General features: G+C 39.5%; 1 protein-coding gene across 11 annotated transcripts in view; it reads left to right on the top strand.

Annotated features, from left to right (window-relative positions):
- CELF2 (CUGBP Elav-like family member 2) overlaps nt 1–22751 on the top strand; it is a 379009-nt gene that overhangs the window by 304641 nt on the left and 51617 nt on the right. For all 11 annotated transcript variants that reach the window (XM_052790987.1, XM_052790984.1, XM_052790983.1 and 8 more), the window contains 4 exons: nt 437–571; nt 11112–11191; nt 16083–16241; nt 17663–17726. In XM_052790987.1, the coding sequence (XP_052646947.1) occupies nt 437–571; nt 11112–11191; nt 16083–16241; nt 17663–17726 (438 nt within the window). The remainder of the gene's footprint in view (nt 1–436; nt 572–11111; nt 11192–16082; nt 16242–17662; nt 17727–22751) is intronic.

Raw genomic sequence — 22751 nt, 5'->3', positions numbered from 1 at the left:
GTATCATTACGCGCACAATCCCTTCTTCACCCTCACCCCCATCATGATTTCTTTCATACATGAGGGAGGTGAGGGAATTTATCTGAATTAAAATCTATGCAAAGATATCTTTAAAAGTCTCTCTAACAGAGGAGGCTTTTCTCTTAGAAGCCGTGATGGGGAGGCATATGCAGAATGACTAAGGCAGCCAATTAATATGTTATATAAACAGCAAGCACCACTAGAAAAAGGAGAGAGAGAAAGAAAAATGAGAGATTTGGGGTGGGGAAGGAAGGGGGGAAGGGAGGTTGTAAGTATAAAGTGTTTGCCTTAGGACTTGTCTTCAGTTACAGAGCCAGACTCACATGACTGGAGCTTGGTTTGATGTGGTAATGAAGCATTGATCACAGGAAAAAGATGAAATGGCCTTTGCTCATTCATTATTTTTATCTTCTAGCTGTGGAAGACAGAAAATTGTTCATAGGAATGGTTTCGAAGAAGTGTAATGAGAATGATATCAGGGTGATGTTTTCTCCGTTTGGCCAGATAGAAGAATGCCGAATCCTTCGGGGACCGGATGGGCTGAGCAGAGGTGAGTGTGCAGTCTGTAAAGTCTCTTTCCTTAAGTGCTAATTGGGAGCTATATGTCACAGCCAAGGTAGGCATAGCCGCTGTCTGCAGCTAGAGGTTACGCTGTAATACGTCCCACGTGATGAAGGTATCCACATGAACTTTTCACAGTGACTGAAATTATCACCTTTTATTTCCAGTGTCAGAAAGGTCTCGGTGCCAGCATATTAACTTGTGTTATCGCCCTGTTTGTCAGCTGGAAAGGCTCCTTTGCACCCTGAGAAAACACCCTCAGTTTTCTGCTCTCACAAAATCAAACATCCTTCCCTGACCCCATTTCTGCTTTGTAGCTTAAGGCCAAAAAAAAAAGGACTGTAAATGACTGCTCGAAGGCATACAGGGTTATGGGAACTGGCCCACGTTGTAGCACTATCTTCTCCATTCCAGTGTTTTCTATAACTATATGCAAAACATAGGTCTGCTGTAACTGAGAAACAAAGAGGTTAGCTTGAAACAGAGAGCTTTGCCTGGACAAAAGTTTGTAAAAAGAGCTTGTAAATCTCGTGCCTCTATCACAACCCAAAAACCAGGTCAGAGGTGTTAAGCAGCACCACTGAGAGTGGTCAAGCAGCTGACCTGAAATTTGGGAACGAAGTGCAGCACAGACTTCAACAGCCGGTGATCCCTTTTGAGTGCAAAAGTGCCTTTTGGGGAAAGGCCCTCTGAAAACATATTGTAAAGAAAAATAGGTGTGTATTGATGACCCAGGCTGCATATTAACTCCATGGTATATGGTCCTGAGATTATTCTCAGAGCATGAACCTTCTCAAAAAGCCAGTGCCAGGTGGAAAAGAAAAGAGCGATACTCCTGTCTGTCAGTGCGGAAGGATGCTGTGGTACTAGCCATGGCCATTTAATGGCATGGGGAGTAAAGTAATTTTAAGTGTGGAGCTGTGAAAACATCACTTCTGTTTTTATAGAAAAAAAAAATACATAGAAAGCACAGTTTATGCATTTTATTACATTTTCAAAAGGCACAGAAAAAATAATAGTACCCATTTTGCATATAGATATAGGTATAGATACAGATATTTTTCTTTACTTTTGGATCTACTTGTTTCCAGTAGGCAAGAGGATCTGCAGTATTTTTGCAACAATTTGTGCGTGAGGAGTTTTGTTTTGAGTGCAGCCCAGCTTCTTTAAAATGCCTACAAATTTCAGCAGGGGAAGTTGCAGGTATTCCTATATTTCATGGTGCTGCTTGAAAGCACTTACTAACTTCTGAATAATAAGGACTTGTTGCAAAGACACTCTGACAATAAAGAGGGAGCCCCAAGAAAATTATGCACTTATGTTTATGCATGCTTAGTCTGCGATCCCAAAACTTGTGGGGCTGGGATGCAGCAGTCCCTTCAGGCAAGGAGAGCCTCAGGATCATGGCTTTTGCCTTGGGGAAGACTAGGGGAAAGGTCTGAGGTTGGTTCCTGCAGCTCAGTAATGAATGTTAACTGATGGAGGTGAGTGCCATCATTATCCTTCTAGAGCCAACACTGAGGCAAAACAGATATTTCTGATTTTCACTGGTTTCATTTTGTAAGTAGCACAGGGAAGGGGTGATGGAAGACACAAGTGGGAAAGGAGCTAAGTAACTGCTGAAATAACAAGATCTGGGCATCAGATGTTTTGAGCCCCCAAAAGTTTTACTTGAGTCCTCAGTATCACCCAACAAAGAAATGGATCTTTCCTGGGATCCATAGAAATCCCACTGTGTACTTGCTTTTATTCAACAGACGTTGGGCATAGTACGAGCATAGAAAGGCTAACTACGAAATCCAACAGGGTGAGTGAGGTTGGTGGAGTAGTTCTGTTCTGCCGTAAATAGCAATCTCACGGTAATCAGAAGCTGAGATTTTTAAGCCATGTCACCAACGTATCAGGCAGGGCAGTGTCATCTACCGGCCAGCAGAGCCATAGAGTTATTGTGCTGCTTCCTCCTGCTGGAGGCTGAAGATCTCAGTCCAGGTAGGTCACACACCAGTACTGGTAGCAGAGCTGTATCCTCTCTGCCACTCAGGTTTATTTTGGTCACAGTCACGACTGATATTCTATCATGCCCTCATGCATCATGCCTTGTTAAACTTGAATTGCTTTCTACACACCCATGTTGACACTTGAAAATGACTTCAGCTGTGCCACCCAGGTTTTCAGGCAGATGTTTATCAGCTTCACAAAACCACCACTCCATGAGAGAAGGCAAAGTGTTGGGAAAATAGTTGGTATTGCAGTTGAAATGAAAGGTGCTAAAGGAGATTTGTAGTGGAGGGAGCTTGGCTGAAAAAGCACAGGGTGAAAAGCTGCTTCACTAAAGCAAGAGGAAGAATTTATACAGTTAAATTTTGTAACGAGTTCCAAGACTTAATGTGTTTTAATTCATGTTACTGTTTCCAAGATGTTAATTCCCACAAACAGTATTTGTTTTCCCGGCACCCGTCCGGATGTGCTTTCCTCCTAGACACAGAGGGGTGAATGAAAAATAGTCACTGTCTCAGGAAAGCATTGTCCTCACCATGCCAGAGCCTTTGGGAACTTGCAGCGCTCACAGCAGTGAGATGGAAATATGGTCCAATAAACTCTGTTTGGCATCTCTTTTCAGTTGCATAACAAGTGCACATCATGGTATCTTGGACGAAAAGAGCTTGAAAAGTATATTCATAGGTGTTTATGCCAACTTTTGAGCTTTATTAAAGGGTCCAGGCAAATAATCTTTATTACCAGCAGATAGTTGCAAGGAATAGCTCCAGATTACACTGCTCAGCAGAACAGTTTTGGTTTGTGCTGCTTTGTTTTTTCCGTAGTAAAGAGTAAAAAGGTTTCAGTTGACTTTTAGGCCATGCCTACACTACAACAGCAACCTTACCACTAGGACGGTAACAGTCTGCTGTCAATTTATAGGCGAGACGTAGGGTTGTAGTGTACCACATGGCTCCAGTAACAAGGAGAAATCCCGTCCTGTGGCATCAAGGGAGAATGTAACACTTGGTGATGAGTGTGATATAAGTGCTAAGATAAAGAGAGAGAGGGAGATTGAACTGGTTGTTTCTATTGTAGTTTCTAGCCAAGAGTTGACAGAACTTTAATAAAGTCGCACCCATTGCTGTCACTACTGATAATGGACCATCAGCATTTCCACTCCAAATTCCTATTGTCAGCTGTTTGAAACTCATCTGTAAAATGAGACTAAAATAATGATACAAAGCTCCAGTGGTGGAGCAGTATATTTTAAAGAAACCGAGATTTTTTTCCTTGAGTCATTTTTTTCCCCACTGTTGTTCACTCTTGCATCTAAGAAATAATTGTTGTTTTTATCTGTAACTTGTTATATTCTGGCCAGCTACAAGAAATAGGCAGCAGCCAAAAGGCATTGCCTTCCAAAGGCTCTGGGATAGTCCCTGTGAAATTAGTTGGCTGGCAGAGAGTAATTCCTAGCTGTAAAAAGTATTAAAAAATAAAAATACCCTGTTGGCTGTAGAGATAAAGAAACCAGGGACGCAACAGACATGGAGGCTGGCCTTTGCTTTAGCAGGGTTCATGGGACTATCTAAAGAAGCTTGCCACTGCCTGTACTATATTCATTATTCAAAGAGAAGGATTCAGCCTGCAGGGTTGTTTAATCCAGCACTTTTTCTGAAGAGCTAAGTATGCTTTACAAAAATTCATGATTGTGATATCATGTGCTAAGCTTCATTATCATGAAAAAGCAGAAGTGAACTGCCTCAGATGATTAAGATTTTAAATCACTTATTGTAAACGGCTTAAGGAAACTTTCAGACCTCCTGACTCCTAGCACTATGTAATGTCTACACGACCACAGATGCTAACACAGACAGCCATGCAAAAATAGCCAGAAATACCCAAGATTTATTTGTAGCTGTGCCACTGATGTGCTGTATTGACCATAGGTGAGTTGGTCTCTCATCATATCTCTGTTATCCCATTCCTTAAAATAAGGATAGCAATGCTCCTCTACCTTTGTAAAATGTTTTTCTTTAGATCAGTGGATCAATATCTCTGTATCACTCTAGGAATTATTACCATCCATAATGATGATTAAAAAAATCCTCTTATCCTTATCACAGGAGCACCACACAGCAAATTATTCTGCTGTATTGCTAAGTGCAGATTTATATAACAGATACCAGAAAGAAGTCAACTGGGTTAATGGCATGCACTAAAAAATCCTGCTAATAACATGTACAGACAGTTGGATATAGCATGAAAATTGTGGGAAAGCTCAAAATGCATATTTCTACATCTTCTAGGCTCCTAATTGTATGATTTTTTAACAAAACATCACCAGGCACATGGGACAAGTGAACATTTCTGCAGACATTGATTACAAAGATTATGGTTTTTTCTTTGCTTTGAAAGCAGGTTAGAAATGGCATGGAGAGTTATATCATGGTCAGGCGATTTAATTTCATGAAAATCCATTCATAACTTTCAGATTCAGGGGTTTTCTTGATGAACTAGTAAAAGAAAATTAGTATTTGCATCATGATTAATTGCAGTGAAGGGTAGGTGAGGAGGTTTTATGCCTGTTTGGTTTTCCTTATGGATATTTACTGCTCCTTTCTGAGCTAAAGTAACATGAAGTGCCAGCCATGGGAACAGCCTGGATTAGGGGCCACCTTCTGACTTGTGTATAAGTGATGGGAAACAAGGACAGTGGAAGTGCTGTATTTTTAATTGCTCTTCAGAGGCACCTCCATGCCTTATTTCTTTTGCTGTAATGTGGTGACATTTTAATTTTTTCCAATCATTATGGCACATTTAATTTTCTTTTTCCCCTGCTGAAACTCTTTTGAAGCTGGGAAGGAACAAACACATTCAAGTGACCAGTGTCTCTGTGCTGGCCTTTGGCCAGTAACTAGATCTCAGATTTCCATTACTGCAGCTTTGCAGCAGTCCCTCCCCAGAGGGAAGTCTGAAATGAAATAATAATTATAAGGGGTTTTATTCCAACAGAGGGTCATCAAGGCACTGTTAGAGAGTGTGGTCTTTGGTACCCATCTGATTCTGGTTTTGTGTACATTTCAGTTACTGAAGTCTGTACTTTGCAGGGTGGTTAATTGACTGTCCACTTAGAAATGTTTCGAGGGAACGGTGAACTTCAGGAAATTTAAAATCTAGACTCTGTCATCTGGTCAATAGTCAAGAGAAGTCAGTAAAGCCAAAGAGATGAGGCGTGTTTACAGGACGTGCCTCTCGTTACCTTTACATGTCTGATATGCATAAACTAAAGAGCTTCACTGTGACTTTTTCAAAATGCGTTACTTTGGGCTGAGTTGTTGCACTTGGTCTCAGACCTGTTGTTGTGTGTCTTAAGCAGTATCTAATGACCAAATGTCTGTACCATAAGCAATTTGATGTCTTAATTTGTAGCTGAAATGTATTTTAACCACTAAGACAGATTTTTGTGTGATGTCTTCATTAGAAGGCTGTTTCCCAGGCTGTTCCTTCCTTCAGACTGTGCTATATTAGCACTGTGTAGAAAAGGGAAAGTCTACTTTGCAATCTCAGCTAGAAATATTTTAACACAACTAGAGCTTATTTTTATCATGCTTCAATTTCCATAGCTTTTTATTCGAGCCTTATCTTTTCTTTAAATAGAGGCTTTCATCTCAGAGGATCCCAAATACTTCTTGCAGGAGTATTTTGGCAGCTTTTCACTATTGTTTCTTCACAGTCATTGAAGAAAAACCTTGTTTACAGTGAACTAGGAAGGTGTAGTGCAACCATTACACCGCCAGCTGCGCAGCCATCATATGTAGTACTGCGATTGCTTGGATGACTTTGAAAATCTCTTGAGGCTTCTTCTGTGTCAGAGGGGTCACTGTATGTGGTTTTTTTTAAGTTGATTACATCTGCCTTTCTTTCATCTCCAGAACTTTAAAGCCATGGTTTTAAACTTCCATTTTTAACTCTAGTCCTGATTAAAAAAAAGTCTAGGGGTTTTGCATCTCCCTTTGGCTTCACTGAGGGTTTGGGGGCTTTAAGACCTCTGGTAGATCACGGTAGTTTTATGTGGAAGGTTTCTTCTGTAGGTATGAAATCAGACACCTTACCTTGAGGCTTCCATACTTAAAAATGTTCTACTTCACTTGCAGCTTGCAAGTATTAATGTTATGTTAGACTGTGCATGAACTGCTGACTGAACGTTTCAAAACAGTCTATGAAAGCCTGAGATGAGAAGAATTGAGTGAAGCGGGAGCTGAAATGGAGCAGTGCTGAGCTTTTTTAAATATTTCAAATAATTGAATCGCTCAAGCAGCAAGCCCTAGGTTTGGGACGGCACGGGTTGAGGAGGAAGCTTATCAAATTTCACAGCCTCTTCAAAATTCTCTTTCAGTTCAGGGTGGGAGGGGGGTAAGGACCAACCCTGTGAGTTTAAATGTTCTCTCAGCCGAGATGGCAAATGTGATAACGTGCTCCAAAATACCTTCTGTGACAGGGCTGGGTGCCTCCCTCCGATTCTGCCTGCAGGAGGAAATTACTTCAAGCAGCCTTTCCCCAGTCTATCATTTATCTGGTGTAAGGGGTGAGAAGGCAGCCTTGGAGAAACAACTAAAACTCATAGACCTCCTTTCTCCCTCCCCTTTTGTTTCTGTTAGTGACCCCTGACAGTTTGAAACAAGAGGTGATAAATAATTGCAAGGTGACTTGCAGGTTGGCTGTATTTACAAAAGGATATTTTTTTTTTTTGTGGTTAGGTAGCTGGTGGTACAAAACGAAGTAATTTCAAGGCATTAGCTATAGAAATATCCCCCTCTCCACATTTTCTCTCCCAGAGAGTTCCATAGCTTCAGTAAGAAGGGAGTAATTGAAGTATCGAGACTCAGTATGGTAGAACAGAAATAGTTTGCTTGTAGCTATTGGTCCGGAAGACCTCGGCCAACGGCACTACAATCAATGCAGTGTTTCATAGGATGAGGTGAAAGGCCACGGAAATCTTTCTTGTTTCCTTGCACCATGAGGCATGAAATCTGATTAGTCTTGTCCTCTTATAATTGTGATTTATGGTCCTAAAGCTGGCAGTATGTTCCCAAAAGACTACCTGTATTCATGATATACAGTGAGTGAGAGTATGCTGAAAAGAGGTTTTCCCAACCTCTCAGAAACTGCTGCAGCAAGAGTACAGGATGGTTCAGGCAGAGCTCATCTGACTTAAACAAGTAAAATCCAGTGTCCTTAGACACCAGCTTCTGAATATTTTCTAGGTGCCCTACAAAACCATCCTCCTAAAGTGCTTATGTCCCCCGTATAGGAAAAGAAAGGTGCTGCCGTTGACTGTGGCAGAGAATACAAGCATCTCAGAAGAACGGCTTTTCTGAATACCTAAATTATATATGCAAGTTCAGTGATTAAGTGGACTGAATCCTATGATATAGGCTTAGCTCCCCTCCAGTGTGGCAGTCTGGTCATGAAGGAAAGGTTCCCATGGTTCACACATAATAAAATATATAGGATCCCATTTTCCACACCTAATTAAATATATGAGCACAGATAATAAATATACAAATTTTGTGTGTGAGTGTCCAGGTTTGGTAACTGAAAAAATAACCCTTGAATGTCAATACATGTAGCAATGTCTGGAAAGGTGGTTAAATTAGCTAGCATTTAATTGGGGTGCTTGATGGTAACAACTGAAGGTCTAGGTTTTCAAAATAATTTAGAAATAAGGTTGTCTACTGAATTTTTACCATGGTTATTGAGGCAAATTGCGTATTTACTGTGCAAATGGCCACTGTCCATCGGTGGGAAATGGCCTGTCGACTGGAGATAACAAGGGGACCTAACCTTGTAGCCTCTGGCTGGCAAACCATAATTAAAATGCAGTCCCATCTTCTCTGTGGAATGCTGTTTCCAAATGCTCATATTCAAGCCGCATAACCTCATTCATCAGGCATTCCCCTTGCCCGGAGAACAAGTTTCTTTCAAATTGTTAGCTCGCTATATGGCACTTTACAGAGATCTGCTACGAAGGTCTTTTCGCTCCACGACAAAGGCAACGGGATCCACACAAATGGATTGGGGCTGAGGAAGAAGGAAGGAGGTTTTGCCGTACTGTTGTGCGCTGAAAGTCCCCAACAGCTGAGCTTTGTGGTTAAAAAGAGAAAAAGCTTAAGGGAGGGAAGAGAGAGTCTGCTTTATCTTGAGAGGAGCGCAGCTTTATTTCTCTGCTGATTCACATTTCTTTTGAGACCTGCTAATTGCAACATCTCTCAGTAAGTTACTTACAGCAGTACTGCTGGGTAGAAATTGTGATAAATGCATAAACTGTGTCTTATTGATTTTTGTTGACATTTTACATGCTTCTTATGCATTCTAAACCTCCATTCAGTAATTGTCACTATGGTACACACTCCTGGATAATGAGAGCGGAAGAAGTGAATGAAGCAGTTTCTTGACCATTATAAACAATATTATTCAAGGCTCTGTATGGGGTTTCTTGCCTGCCCTCCAGTATATGTCTATTTGTGCTCATCCCCCATTGAATTTGCAAGACGAGAAATGAAAACCCTTGGTGTTATTTCCTCTGTTAATGATAATAACAGAAATGTTTTTAAGAGAGATTACTTTGAGTCTGATGGTAAATTTGGGCCTCTTTAATTTTACTGCACAGCAGTAATATGGAATCTAGCGGAGGTACTGTAGTTTATTTACCCTTCTACTGCACATTTTGTCTAGATTGCCATACAGAAAGCTGTTTTGTTACATCATTTTCTTTGACAGAAATTTGTTGCTGAATAAGAATAGTATAGCAACACATAGTGTGGCTAAACAATAGTAAGACATCATCAGCTGTTACGTTACCTAAGAAATACGTAGAGTCACAACAGTGCCATGAAGTTTGTGTAAAAGAATTCTGACTTCTGACTTTATGATGCTCACCTGTCAGTCAGAGGTACAGAAGCCAGTTTAGGTTCTCTTGTATCAAGGGCCTTTACATTAAAGAGAAAAAAAAAAAATACCGCATGATGCAAAAATGCATTGACTTTATTTTCATGACTAGATGTAGTGCTTTTCGGTAATGATCAGGCATTGCTTTCTCTTACTGTTGTTTGATTAAAATGTGAATACAGTCTTGACTTGATAATCTTACCAGGTACACACAGAGCAAAAAAGAAAAGGTATTTTATGCCTCAAATTGATTTGCATAAACCAAACAATCTGTTGCTTGTTGGATTGCAAAATGGTTTATTTTGCCCATTGGCCACAGGGGCAACAATATTGTATTTTTGATGCCAGAATGTAGCTTTCATGCATTAGCTCTAAAATGACAATATGCTTTAGCCTCTCAGTGCTTAGATTTGCTTCATTTGGAAATCTTTTAAGTAGTAATAATAATAATGTTTTGAGGAAATTGAGTGGAACACTAAATTATTCTCTGAAACCTAAGTTCAAACTGTGCAAGGCTAAGGGAGCTGAAAATCAATGCACTTTTAAAGTCATTAGAGATCACAAGTGAAATAAGTCTGTGTTGCTTTAGCTAAGCTTTTAGTGTGCCGTGGTATTATTACAAAATCAGCCTGAATCTGCATTAATTTCACAGTCTTTTTCTTTAAGATGCCCAAGGGTGCATGAAGAATAAAATGTAAATCTCAGAAGGCAATGTTTTTATTAGTCAAAAGGGCAGTGAGTCATGCACTAAAAAAGTTGACCTGTACCATGCCCAGTGTACGTATGACTGACAGTAGTAAAAGGGTGGAAAAATAGCCCAGGCATTAGCCTACTGGCTTTTCATTACGATTTAAAAGGCTGGTGAGGGAAAAAAATGATTTTTCAGTTATTCATGCACATAGCTTCAGATTTGTTCAAGCTGGTGGTAGCTTTCGTAGGTCAAAGAATTATACTTGTGTCTAGGACTTGGAGAAACAAAAATCATAAAGATTTTTATTTTTAATATGTTATTTTCTTAAATGTTGAGATTACACCTACATTACTCAATTTTGTCTGAGTCTTTTCACACTTAGTCGCAGGCTACACAGTGGAGTTTTTTTCATGCTTATTTGTACAGTTGTTCTTGGTGCATCACAGAAATATGTGACATTATGGACTCCTTTATTAAGTTCCCAGTTCAGCTGCCAGTGATGCCAGTCATTTTATTCACTATCCACAATTTACCTGCACAAAAGCCATAGCAAGCAATTGTTAATGCATGGTCTGAATAGACTAAACTATGCAATCCAAAGTCTACGTAAAAGCCTTACTTATTTCAAACCCTGTGGCTAAAGAACAAAAACAACAACAACAACAAAATTAAAGGAAAAACCCCTTTCTCCTCACCCATCCCCACCTAATTTTTTTTCTTTCATCTATGGTCAGATTAGCAAGTCAGCACTGTCGATAAATAAACTAGAGAAGTTGTTTATTTTTATGTACTACTGAGAACAGTGTCGTCTTGTGGCCGTTCTCGTAGACTGTGTTGGTTTAACAAGCGTCCAACCCTTTTGTCTTGTTGTTTTTTGTCTTTCCTGCTCCCTGTCCCCTTGTTCCCACAGGCTGTGCGTTTGTCACATTTTCTACAAGGGCAATGGCACAGAATGCAATCAAAGCCATGCACCAGTCTCAGACCATGGAGGTACAGTACTGTATCATTTGCCCTTTCTTTGTTTTCTTTGTGCAAATGATTGCGAATGGTAAAGCCATGCTCTCCTGGACCAGATCAGACACATGACAATCACAGATTTAAACTTTTTACCAACTCACTTTACCTGTCTTTGTGAAGTTTATTTTTCTTAATGACCTGAAAGCACACAATAAGGTTGCTGTGTGGTATCCAAACACGGCTCTTGATCCTGTTTTCAGTGGCATTCAGCAGAAAATAAAAATGCCGTGAATACCGCTCCTCAGTCGTACTCAGAGTATATCTGATGAGTAAATTACCTTTAATTTTAACACACACCCCCCCAAAGAAAAATCTTAGTTTCTTTTAAATAGATTTTTAAGTGTTGTGGTTTGTGCTGCTCTGAGAAAAAGCTCAAGAGATTTACTTGGCCACGCTGAGTTACTAGTGCATGTGTTTTTCTGCAAATAGAATCTCTTTTTAAGTTAATATAATTTCTCCTTCTTCATGTAGCCAATAAAAATGCTAATAATGACAGAGCATATCGAAGTGTGGCACTTCCTGCAGAGCACCGTCGTGGCTGGCCCCTCACAAGCAAAGCTCTTTATTTCCTTCCAAACTGCCTCGATGGCCTCGTATTTTATCATGATGAGCAACACAAAACTTTAAACCTGTTCACTAAATGTGAATATAGCTGCAGGCTAACGATCCGTTCATTGGAGTGGTTATCGAATGCCACGGCTTGTCTGGCAATCTCAAAACTTTTTTCAGTCTGTGATTTTTGTCATGGTCTTTCAGAATTTTGCACAAAAAACCGCACAAGTATGAAGTCTTTACTTACTCTGGATCTTCTAGCTTATCATTGGAGAGTGCATGTTATACTGTATTATGTATACTGTATCTTCGTGTAGTGATGATTTTTCTCAGAGGTGGCATTGATGTTATGTGCACTTGTTTCTTTTTTTATTTATTTTTCCACCAGGACCTTTTGATTTTTTTTTTCTCAGTGATTTTTCTTTGCAATGCTCTAGTCTCCCAAAGCATGCTGGGTGCTAAACAATCATTATTGCGTCATGTCGTTGAGCTGCTTTGTGTAACGAGCCAAGGGGGGAGACCAGGGGTGGGAGGGTGGACAGAGGAGAAGAAGAAGGAGAAGATAAAAATCAACCCAGTGCATGAAAATGTCACTAACTGTTTCCTGTATACTACAAGTGATGATATCGGCATTGCAAAGCTATTGTCTTTCCAAACATCACGTTTGAATTTGGTTGAGCTTCTTTTATAATCAATGTGTTTTCTTTTCAGTGCAATGCATTTTTAGACCCTGAGTATACAGTTTTAGATGAGAATCTGCCAATGAGATGAGAATAATTGAGATGATCTTTACTAGAAAGCTGCTGTTATACAATCTATGCAGTCTGACAGTATATTGTGAAAAAACTGCCACTTTGAGTCTCTGAAATAATACTCGTAGTAATTTGTCTGCCATGCACTGCTCCATTAATTCAGACCTATATGTCTCGCTGGGTTTGATTCCAAGTAAAAAGAAAATGTTTATTGGTACTACTGTGTTTTACCTATATTTTCCATGTGTTTTAATGTATTTTTCTGTCTAGCAAAATGAATTTTACACAGCTCTACCTCAGAAGATGGTAAAATTAAAGAGATAATAACTCCCAGACAAATTCTCCCATTCTTCCGTTGTATGCAGTACTCCAAAAGAGGCTGCATTTTGATGTGATACTCCTGTTGACATTAATTCTATAGAATAGTTACTCTTGGATCAAAATACCTCTCAAAACCTTTAGAGACGTCATCAATGAGATCCCCAAATTGGCAAGACGATTCCAAATATTTTGCACTTTGAACGTCTGGCTCTTTGTGCCAATTGAGCTTAGGCAGAGAGTCCCTTCTTGGAGAGAAGCAGTACACCCTCCAGCTCCGTGGGTGAGGGACTCAATGGAGTCTGTACCTACTGGCTTGACAACACAAAGAAAAGTACGAAGGCAGCACCAGCTGTTGGGAAGAAAATGGCTCTAAATGGGATGGAGATACCATGCCATTGACTGAGGAAGGGAGGTGCACCTTGTGTATGTGCTGGGAGCTTCCTCTCAAGACAGAAAATGGAAAGCATAAAAGAGAAATCACCTTTTATGCAAAAAAAATTTTGCTCACTTTTGCCAATACTCTTCTAGTAAAAAGTTAACTTGGGTTAGCTAGTGTTAAATCTCGACTCTCAGCCTGAAACAGTGGTCCTTGGACACTTTTGTTTCATGGTTTTTTGCAAACAAAAGTGGACTTGGGGGACAATATGTAGTGCACAATTACGTTTCAACCCAATTACTACAGGGGTTTTTTCTGATTCATTTTCAGTTCTTTGGCACACATCATTGACCAATATGAATTTTCAAAGTGGGCTAAGAAAGAACAATGGGGATGTTAATGTCCAGATGAACAAGGCTGCTAGAATAACGAATTCTCTTACTACTCTTTCAACCTGACTTTCTGACCTGGTTAAATCAACTGATTTTAAAAACATAATTGCTGCTCTAGAGTTTTTGCTCCTCTATCTCATTTCTGTGGATTTTTTTTGTTTGTTTAATGCATTCAAATGCAGCACCAGTAGAAGACACTAATTTGTTATCATGGAGTAAATTTGATGCAACAATAACAACCCTTTTCTCATATAGAGCCACTTGCTACATATAATTTCAGTCTTCAGAATGTTTGCTCTCTTGAAAATGATGAAGTAATGAAATATAGAGCAGAGAGTGAAAAAATGAATTATAGATTCATAAATTGCAGAGATATTGTTTTTATACAATTTACTGACATTTAAGCATTCATAAATATGATGTCAGCTGTAGTGTTGAGTGCTGAGCTGCTGAACTGAGAACTGAAATAGCCATATAATGTCTCTTGCTTTGAAATTCATTTCTATTTCTTTGGATATAGGCTTGATTCTCCTGTACATCTATGTAGAAGGCAGTAAGTTCTGGTTGTTCTTTAGCCCATTGCTACCAATCCTCATATTAAATAGAAACAGCTTGCTTTTTTTATTAGTGAAACCGGAAAAATCTCTCTCACACCCTCTACCTCCTGGCTCCTTTTTCTTTCTTTTTTTTTAAAGGGTCTTGTTTTTAATATTAGTATAAAAATCACTAGAGAGAGGTAATTGTGTAACAAGCTGACTCCTTCATAATCTTTATTTGATTGCTGAAGTGGTACGTATCTCCTTTCTTCCTCACTGAAACATTGAAAGACATTTTTTACAATGAAACACACAGGAAAGGAGTTGGGGGTGGAATAATAAATCACAAGTGATGATTTTCTAAGATAATTCTAAAGGAACAGTATTGATGTGAGATATTCACACAAGAGATATTATTATTGTGGTTTACTTCATCTGTTGATTGTGAATATTCTTATAATTTGTCCTGGTGTGAGGTTCTTCAGCGAAAAGGTACACGGCTGCTTTTTGTAAATAATAGAGGACGGGAACTTTTCTGAAGATGTTCATAGTGTTGTGAGAGCAGCCATGGGAAGAGTTAGGTTAAGTATAATCCTGCTCCGCATCCCACGCTATGCGCTTTGGCTAAAGCCCTGCTGTGTTTTTTGGACTTGAGTCACCTTTCATTCCTACCATTGTATTCAGATTGAAGTTAGACAAGAAATTAGTATAACAAAGCATGGCGGGTGGAGGGAAGTTATTCATTGGAACCTATAAAGTTGGAAAACAGTACAAAATGGATTGACAGTTTCTATGACTCACAAAATGCTTGAATTAATTTGAAGAACTGAATCATTGCAGTATATAGTTTGCTCCCTTGATTTGAAAAAAATGAAGACTTGAAAGGTTAAAATATGAAAACATTTGTTAGCAAGAAAAAAAAAATAGAGCGAAAGCAACAGAGACATCTTTCATATTCACGTGTCTCGTTCTCTCAATGACTTTGCCCAGGAATACCCAACCTGAAGTCCGAGGGAAATACGCAGCTTACCTCAAAAATCTATCTGGTCCATGACCTCCTACTTCTTCTCAAGGGTCCCTCAGACATGGGTGAGGAGTAGGCTGCAGACCAGATCTCTAGTTCTTTCTTACAGCTTCCCTATTTCCTAAGGCGCCTCACAGCCCTCCCATATCATGTAACAACAGGCTCGTAGAAGCAGTAGAAGAAATGGTGGCAATCAGGAATGGGCTGCTATCACCAGAACTAGACACTTTTGGTCTGCATCCTGCCCTTTGTTCACATCTCAAGGGTGCTTGATACAAAGCGTGCCTGGGAGCGGACCGCAGGTGGGTGAATTGTCCTAGCAGCATCACCCTTTGTGCTCGCTTCGGACTGGGGGTCCTTGATATGCCACGGAGCGGTGACCCGCTGATGATGGGCGCTGAAGTAAATCTGTTGCTCACAGTCTATTTACGTAAGGTACACAAACCACCTGCACCAAGCGTGCCCGCGCAGCCAGACCGTGGCGGCAGGGCGGTGTTGGCTGTGTGATCCCTGGCAGCGGGGAGGTTGGACACCTCTCCCTTTGGCGATGCCTTGAAAACAGACTGCAGACAAAGCATCGCGTCCATCTCATCAGCTGTGAAGCTTAATTAAAGAGGACTGGTACACTTCGCTGTCTCTGGCAGCGATTTTGATAGCTGGAAGGAAAAGAGAGCCTGAGGAACGGTGCTTTATAAAAAGAACTGGGGAATCCACAATTTCTCCATAGCCTCTTTTCCTAAGAAGCTGAAAATCTTAGTCCTTGCAGTCCTACATATGTCAATCACAAAGAGAGGGTGAGCGATCAGATCGTGCCATTGCCGGTGGCCCTGTGGGACATGGCTGAGCTCACGATGCGAGTGTGACTTGATGGGATTTAACGCTTCTGTCTTTCCCGATCTGTCTAACCACAGGGCTGCTCTTCGCCAATCGTGGTGAAGTTTGCCGATACCCAAAAGGACAAGGAGCAGCGGCGTTTGCAGCAGCAGTTGGCACAGCAGATGCAACAGCTCAACACTGCCACTTGGGGAAACCTCACAGGTCTTGGAGGACTCACACCACAATACTTAGCTGTAAGTTCATTTCAGAGGCGGTGGCTGTATTATACTGCATTTGTTTTAGAACCATGGTAAATCAGCTATAGTAAACTCCACGCAATAAATTGCTAAGTCCTCCAGGATACGTAGCATGTCTTCTTCTATATAAAAAAAACCTCTGTATGTTTATCACATGGTCTAAAAATAAATAAGAAGGAATAGAATTTGAATAAACATTTCAAGATGTGTCAGTGCTGTCCAAGGCAAGCATTTAAAGTTTATTCGTGCTGCAAAATAAATTTGATTCCATTAGTTTTATTGTTCTTTTGAATATTAGAGTCTGGTTTTTATAGCTGGAATAAAATTTAAGTTCTTCCTTAGGGGAGGACAGATGGGCAGCTGAACACTGTAGGGGCCATATCTATATGAGGCAGCCTCTAAACTGGAATGTTGTTGTTCAATCCTCTAATTTTCCACATTTTCATTTGGAAACGGCATTCACTTTAACATGTGGTCCTGTCAATGCTAAACATGCGTGGTTCATACTAACATATACAGAAAGTGAAGATGGCAGGGGAAAACCATTTGTTTCTCCTAAATTTAAAGTGGTATTTTCCTTGGTCCATTTGTCAGATGCAAAACAAATGCTAGCTGCTGCCCCTGTTGGAGAAATCTGAAATCCACAGCCACATGTCTCAGGTCTTGGGTGGCCAAGAGAGACTCCCCTGCAGCACAGTTGAGAGGGAGCCTTTTGAGGCTCTCGAGTTGAGGCGTCTGGTTGAGCAGCTTTTGGATAACTTGGGAGTTCCTGATGGTTCCGAGTTAGACAAATAGATGTGTCCGTATATATGTGGTGTGTATGCATAAATACACAATTTGTATGCATACAATGCTTTGGTATAGTGATATAATTATAAAGAGCAATTTACCTGGCAATTAAAAATATATATTAGTACTCAGGTAGGCTAATTAATACTGAGGTAGGCTAAATTGTTGTATACAAATACCAGTCTAATGAGTATCTGTGTGCTCGATTCATAAAGATAATAAAGGAAAAACTGAATTCAAGGGGGTGGGGGAGAATGGACCGTGATTGACAGAGATGAGTTATGGTAACTACTAGACTACAGAGGGTTGTAATTAGTCACGCTATGTTGGTTTAAATAGATTTAACACCTGGTTGTTAAAAAGAATAAATTGATTAATTGTTTTAAAGCAGCAATGTTATTGAGTTTCCCTTGTGTCTCTGTGTTTCTTAATAGAGATTAGACATTAATATGGATTTACAGCATTGACTCTAGGGATGTTCATTCCAACAACAGACAGAAGCAAGAGACTATATAAACGTAAAGGAAAGCATAAATACTCCAAATGTGAAATGATAGCTCATTTTAGTTTTATCTTCATTTGTTACATTAATGTCAGATAGATTGCTGTGTTGTGTTGTTAATTTGCAGCTTCTACAGCAAGCAACTTCCTCCAGTAACTTGGGTGCCTTCAGCGGCATTCAGCAAATGGCCGGTAAGTTAAAAACCATTTCATTTTGCTCCAGCTATGTTTGTATTCTTAAGCTATTGAATTCTGTACCTCTAATAATCACATTGTCGGGTGGGGGGGGGGGGCGTGTTGTGTGTTAAATGTGGCAGATGTATTGGCAGGGGATAGCTCACAGTTCAACATCAATAGAAACACTTTCTCCCCTCTTTCAGAAACTGAAATTAAACCCAGTGCTCCCAGGTTGTGCAAACAGTTTGTCTTGCATTAGTCACCTGCCATTTGTCCAAAGTAACCAACTGTAAATTGCAGGAGAGCTCGTAGTCCCTGCAGCCGTATCCTACCCTATGAAAAGTGTCATAAAGCAACAGCAGGATTACATTCTAATTTCCAGTGAGATTTCTGTGTCCTGAAAAATCAAATTAATGGCAGCCCTCAAACATTTTAATAATAGGTGGTGGGTAAAAATGTTCTGACCTTTTTAATGAAACCCAAGATTACAGGCCTACCTTCAGTATGAATTTTCAGACTTCTTTTATAATCATGGAAAATTAACTGGGTGCCTTTTTGACTTTGGAACCCTAGTTGACAAAATTACACAACAGAAGATTTTATGTAAAAGTATAATCTTTAGTCTGGAGGAAGAAAGAAAGAAAGAAAAGGGAAAAAAATATCAAAGTGTGAGCGGATTTGAAAGCCAGCTAGTTGGAGGGTTTCTTAGTAATGAGCTGTGTGCCAGTAGTAACTGATGTGTAGTGATTAGCAAAAGGTCACTCCCACTGTGTGACCTACCATGCTGATACCCTAACTTAACATGATGCTAGAGAAGGCAGCATGTGCAGTAAATCAGAGCACAGATGCACATTATGCCTGCCGCGAGAAACTGTTAAAAAGCGTTTTTTCTTGTTAGAGGAAAAAAAAAAAAAGGAAGCACAAAACCCCTAAATTGCTACATTAGTTTATTTTAATCATGAACCCACTGAATCAATGAAATACAACATTGTGCTTGCTTCATCATCACAAAACAAGGGCTAAAATATTCAGAAGTCTTTATGAATACCGTTTTCTCACTCTTCTTTTAATCCTGGTCTTTTGCTTCTTCTGGTTCTGCTTTGAATGAATCCTGAAATACTTTAACAAGTATAGATATACCGCACTGTATAGCTATACCCCACAGGTATTCTTTGCTCAATCGTTATATTATGCCATTATTGCAGTGACATCAGAGACTAATGTGAACCTGCTGTCTGACAATATAAATTGGCCTACAGATGACAATATCTCTAAATTATTCTCTCTTCCTCAGACCTGCTGGCAGTTCTTGCTGGTTCTATTATGTTACACTTGCAATCTAGCATTTTTTCATCAAAAAAATGTATCTTAATATGATAAACAGAACAGAGCGGTTCAGTAACAGTTTTATACTTGGCAGTTTTGGAAGTGACTTTGAGCTCAGAGATTGTGTTTTAATGTTTTCATATTTGGTTAGGTCTACAAAATGAAAGAATTGAGACACCGAGGAAAAATAATGCGATATCCATTGCATTATGTACTCCTTAGAAGTTTTCTGTTGCCTGTTTCTCACTGTTAGTGTAGATTCAGCTTTGTCTTCAAGAACTGTGTTGAAACGAAGAATTTTAGTCAAGTAATTTCAGGATAGGCTCTCAATGCGGGGTGTGATTTATTCTCTGAAAATCGTATGGTCTTGAGACTAGTAGAAAGTAATCTTAAGAAATTGTAGTGGCACATCATTGTAACTTGAGGGATACACATTTTCAACCACAGATTAGATTGCTAATGCACTCGTCTATTAATGACTGACTGCCTCTCATGGAAAAATATGTAGTTTTTATCTTGTATTCATGCTATCAAAACAGCTTGAATTTTAGTCCTTTCTTTCCCCAAAACATGTTACTCTTAAACCTTTATGTTCAAGGTAAGATTAGTGATACTAAATTTCTCTCCGAGCCGCAGCTCTACATGAAAGTGCCAAAGACTAAGCGCTATTTCATTGTTAGGACTGAGAGCTTATGTCCTCTCCTCAGAAATCATGCAGTACTATGTCATGCAGTGCATCTAGTATTAAAAATTTGTATATTGTGTTTTGTGAAAGGCATAGAAAATACTGCTGTGTCTGCAGCAAGATCTTGCATCGCTTGCTGAAGCCATCCTTGAATGTTTGTAAAGGCCTACAGTTTTTTAAATTCTGTATACGTTCATTTGACAAAAATGAATCTAATATGTATTTCCATATTGCATATAGCTTGCCTATTAGTATACTATTTCAAGGTGAGGAATAAAATCTAGACACAATTGAATAAGATGCTAAAGAAGATCTGTCATTGCAGCTTGGAAGTTCTTTGAACTTTGTGTTTGAGGGGTCCAGCTTTTATCTTTGAAGTCAATGGGTGTGCTTACCACATAATTCAGACACTAAAAGTTTGATCAAAAGCCACATGAGCCATTGAAATTTCACTCTTACTTACATGTCAGGGCTCTAGCATCTCTTTTGTGCTTAAGTCTCAATGAAGTCACAGTTTGCTAAATTAAGACTTCTAATACAGCCACCCCCTTGTCCAAAATTAGGGACATTTGGATCTGTAAGTATTTATTTGTACTGCTACAGCTCATGTTGTCTCTGTACTGAACTGAAAGGACACAGCACACACCCTGCTGTGTATGTGAAGAAATATTTGCCATGCAGTCCTCAGTGTTACTATTTCTTAAATCAAAGCAATTTTCTTTGGTAACAGGACAAAGACAGGTCTTCAGTATGAAGTTTTAAATTCCCTTTCCCTAGTATCATGCCTCAGTCTGGTTAAAGTAGGTTTTATGTGGCAAAAGCAAGGGTTCTTTGGTTTTGTTGAAAGGATTGGGATTTTTAAGCATTTCTGGTTGAAGAGAATTGGAGTTTGTTCGTTTATTTGTTTGTTTGTTTGGGAGCTGAGGATCCAATCCAAAGAAAAATGGGGATTTTTCTCAAGAACTCACTAACATACAGACATTAAACACAGAGCACAGGCTCTAAAAGTGAATGCTGTTCTTGCTGTAGCAGCCCACTGACCCTACTATATGTTCGGTATTGCCTTTGTCCTATGTTCATAAACCATGTGTGAAGTCCAAGCAAATCATGAAACTGGTTTAACTAAAATTTGTGAGATATTAAAACTTGTGAGACAAAAGGTTGTAGTTTGCCATTTAGCTTTCCAAGCTTAAGGTTCCACACTTGATTCCCCAGTTTAGGTTTTTCTCATTTTTATTGAAAAATGAGATTTTCATGAAATTATTTTATTTCAGGAGCCAAGTCGAAGAAAACAATGTAATATGTTGAGAGTGGTAATAAATTTGGGAGAGTTGGCAATGCTGCCTTTGGTATTATAGTAATCCCCTCATCTTGATTACAGGAGCTAACACTACCTTGCCAAACTCTGCTTCACTGTCCTTTGTAAAACATGCAAGCACATCCCATCATCATGTGTATATTTTATAGTGAGCTCTTCCTCACTTTTCCTCCCCTCCTCCAATATCTGCTAATGCTAATTTAAAGGCAGTGTTTTCTCTCACATGCCTCTCAAGCCTCAGTGTCTAGCCTGTGCTTTGTCTTTGGGGAAGGCTAATAATGTAGATGAATTACATTATGTGATTTGATTGTCTTATTTTAAAAAGACAATGCAAGCTACATTAAGCACTAGCAACATTTCAAGCAAAAAAGATTCCTCCTTCAAATATATACAAATTGCATGGAAAGCTTAGTTCAAAGGAGATTGATGTCATTTGAACGTTTGCATTGAATTTGGCTGGCGCTGGATCAGGTCCTAAAAGCTGCAGTTATTTAGGCCAACCTGCCTGCTTAAGAAGAACCTGGAAAGTACTATACAGACAGTATAAATGGGGGGTTTATATTACATAGGGTGACTGTAGAAAATTGAAATGTTCAAGAAGATATGATCTATGAAGATTTTCTATTGTCCATTAATGTAAAATGTTTTGGCAGGAATAAATATTTGCTTATACAGAAAGATTTCTACATGTGTGACCATTCAGGACATAAAAACACATACAGTACTCATAAAAGACACAAAGGGACTCTCTTAATTTCATTGAACAGACAGTGTATTTTGCTTTCTGAAGTCATGCAGGAGAAGAAATGATGCTTTTGGCTTTTCTTGCTTTGGCTTTCAAATCCCTAAACCCTCTACAGCTGGGACTTTTTATATTTTTCCAATGTATGTTTTTTCCCAGTCCTTTCCAAACTCTCTCATAGTTTGGTTGCATTTTGGGTTGAACTTCTGGCCCTTTCTGAGCCCTGTTCAATCCATTTCACCCTTCTTCTGTTACCCAAGCCAGATTTCCTCCTGTTGCAGAGTCTGTAGGAGCAGATGGGTGAGAGAAACTCTGCGAGGTTCTGCTTTCTGAATATTTTCCTCTAATTGTTGGATTGGCTCAGTGGATCTGGAGGGACCAGTTGGAAGCCAGGACCATCTGCACAAAAGCTCTATACTTTTGCATTGGCCCAAGGATCCTTTATATCCTCTGACTCTTTGGTGGCTTCATTCCAGCAGAGCCATACTGAAGGAGGGCTTCTCCTGCTATAACCTCTTTAGGGATATCATATTAAAAGTAAAGGTCATTGAGAAACTGTTTCCAACTCAAGGGAGATAGCTGTTTCTTAAAGATAACTGCCAATTTTGAAAATGTTGACCTCAGGGACTAAAAACATTGAGCTTTTGTAACAGTAATTCCATTGAAAGTCCTACTTAATTTAACCCATACAATTAGCTTTTTTTTTTTTTTTTTTTAGCTAGTAAATTAAACAACTCCATTTAGCATTTTTTGGAGAGGCAGAGCTTGAAACAAATGAAGCTGCCTTCAATCCACATGTCACTCCTGCGTACAGGAGAAGGAGAGGCACCTTGAGAGGAAAACCAATGCTTGGCAGTTTACAAGACGTGCTTATTGAGGTGTAAAAGTGCATGATGTGGAAGTTTGGCTGAGCCTGGACACGAGATCTGTAGCTCTGGCTGGGCTTTCCATAAACGGCAAAAGGAAGGA

This window comes from Harpia harpyja, chromosome 6, assembly GCF_026419915.1.
Source record: "Harpia harpyja isolate bHarHar1 chromosome 6, bHarHar1 primary haplotype, whole genome shotgun sequence".
NCBI lineage: Eukaryota > Metazoa > Chordata > Aves > Accipitriformes > Accipitridae > Harpia > Harpia harpyja.
The sequence above is the reverse complement of the archived record's forward strand: the minus strand, read 5'-3'. Positions and strand labels throughout refer to the sequence as shown.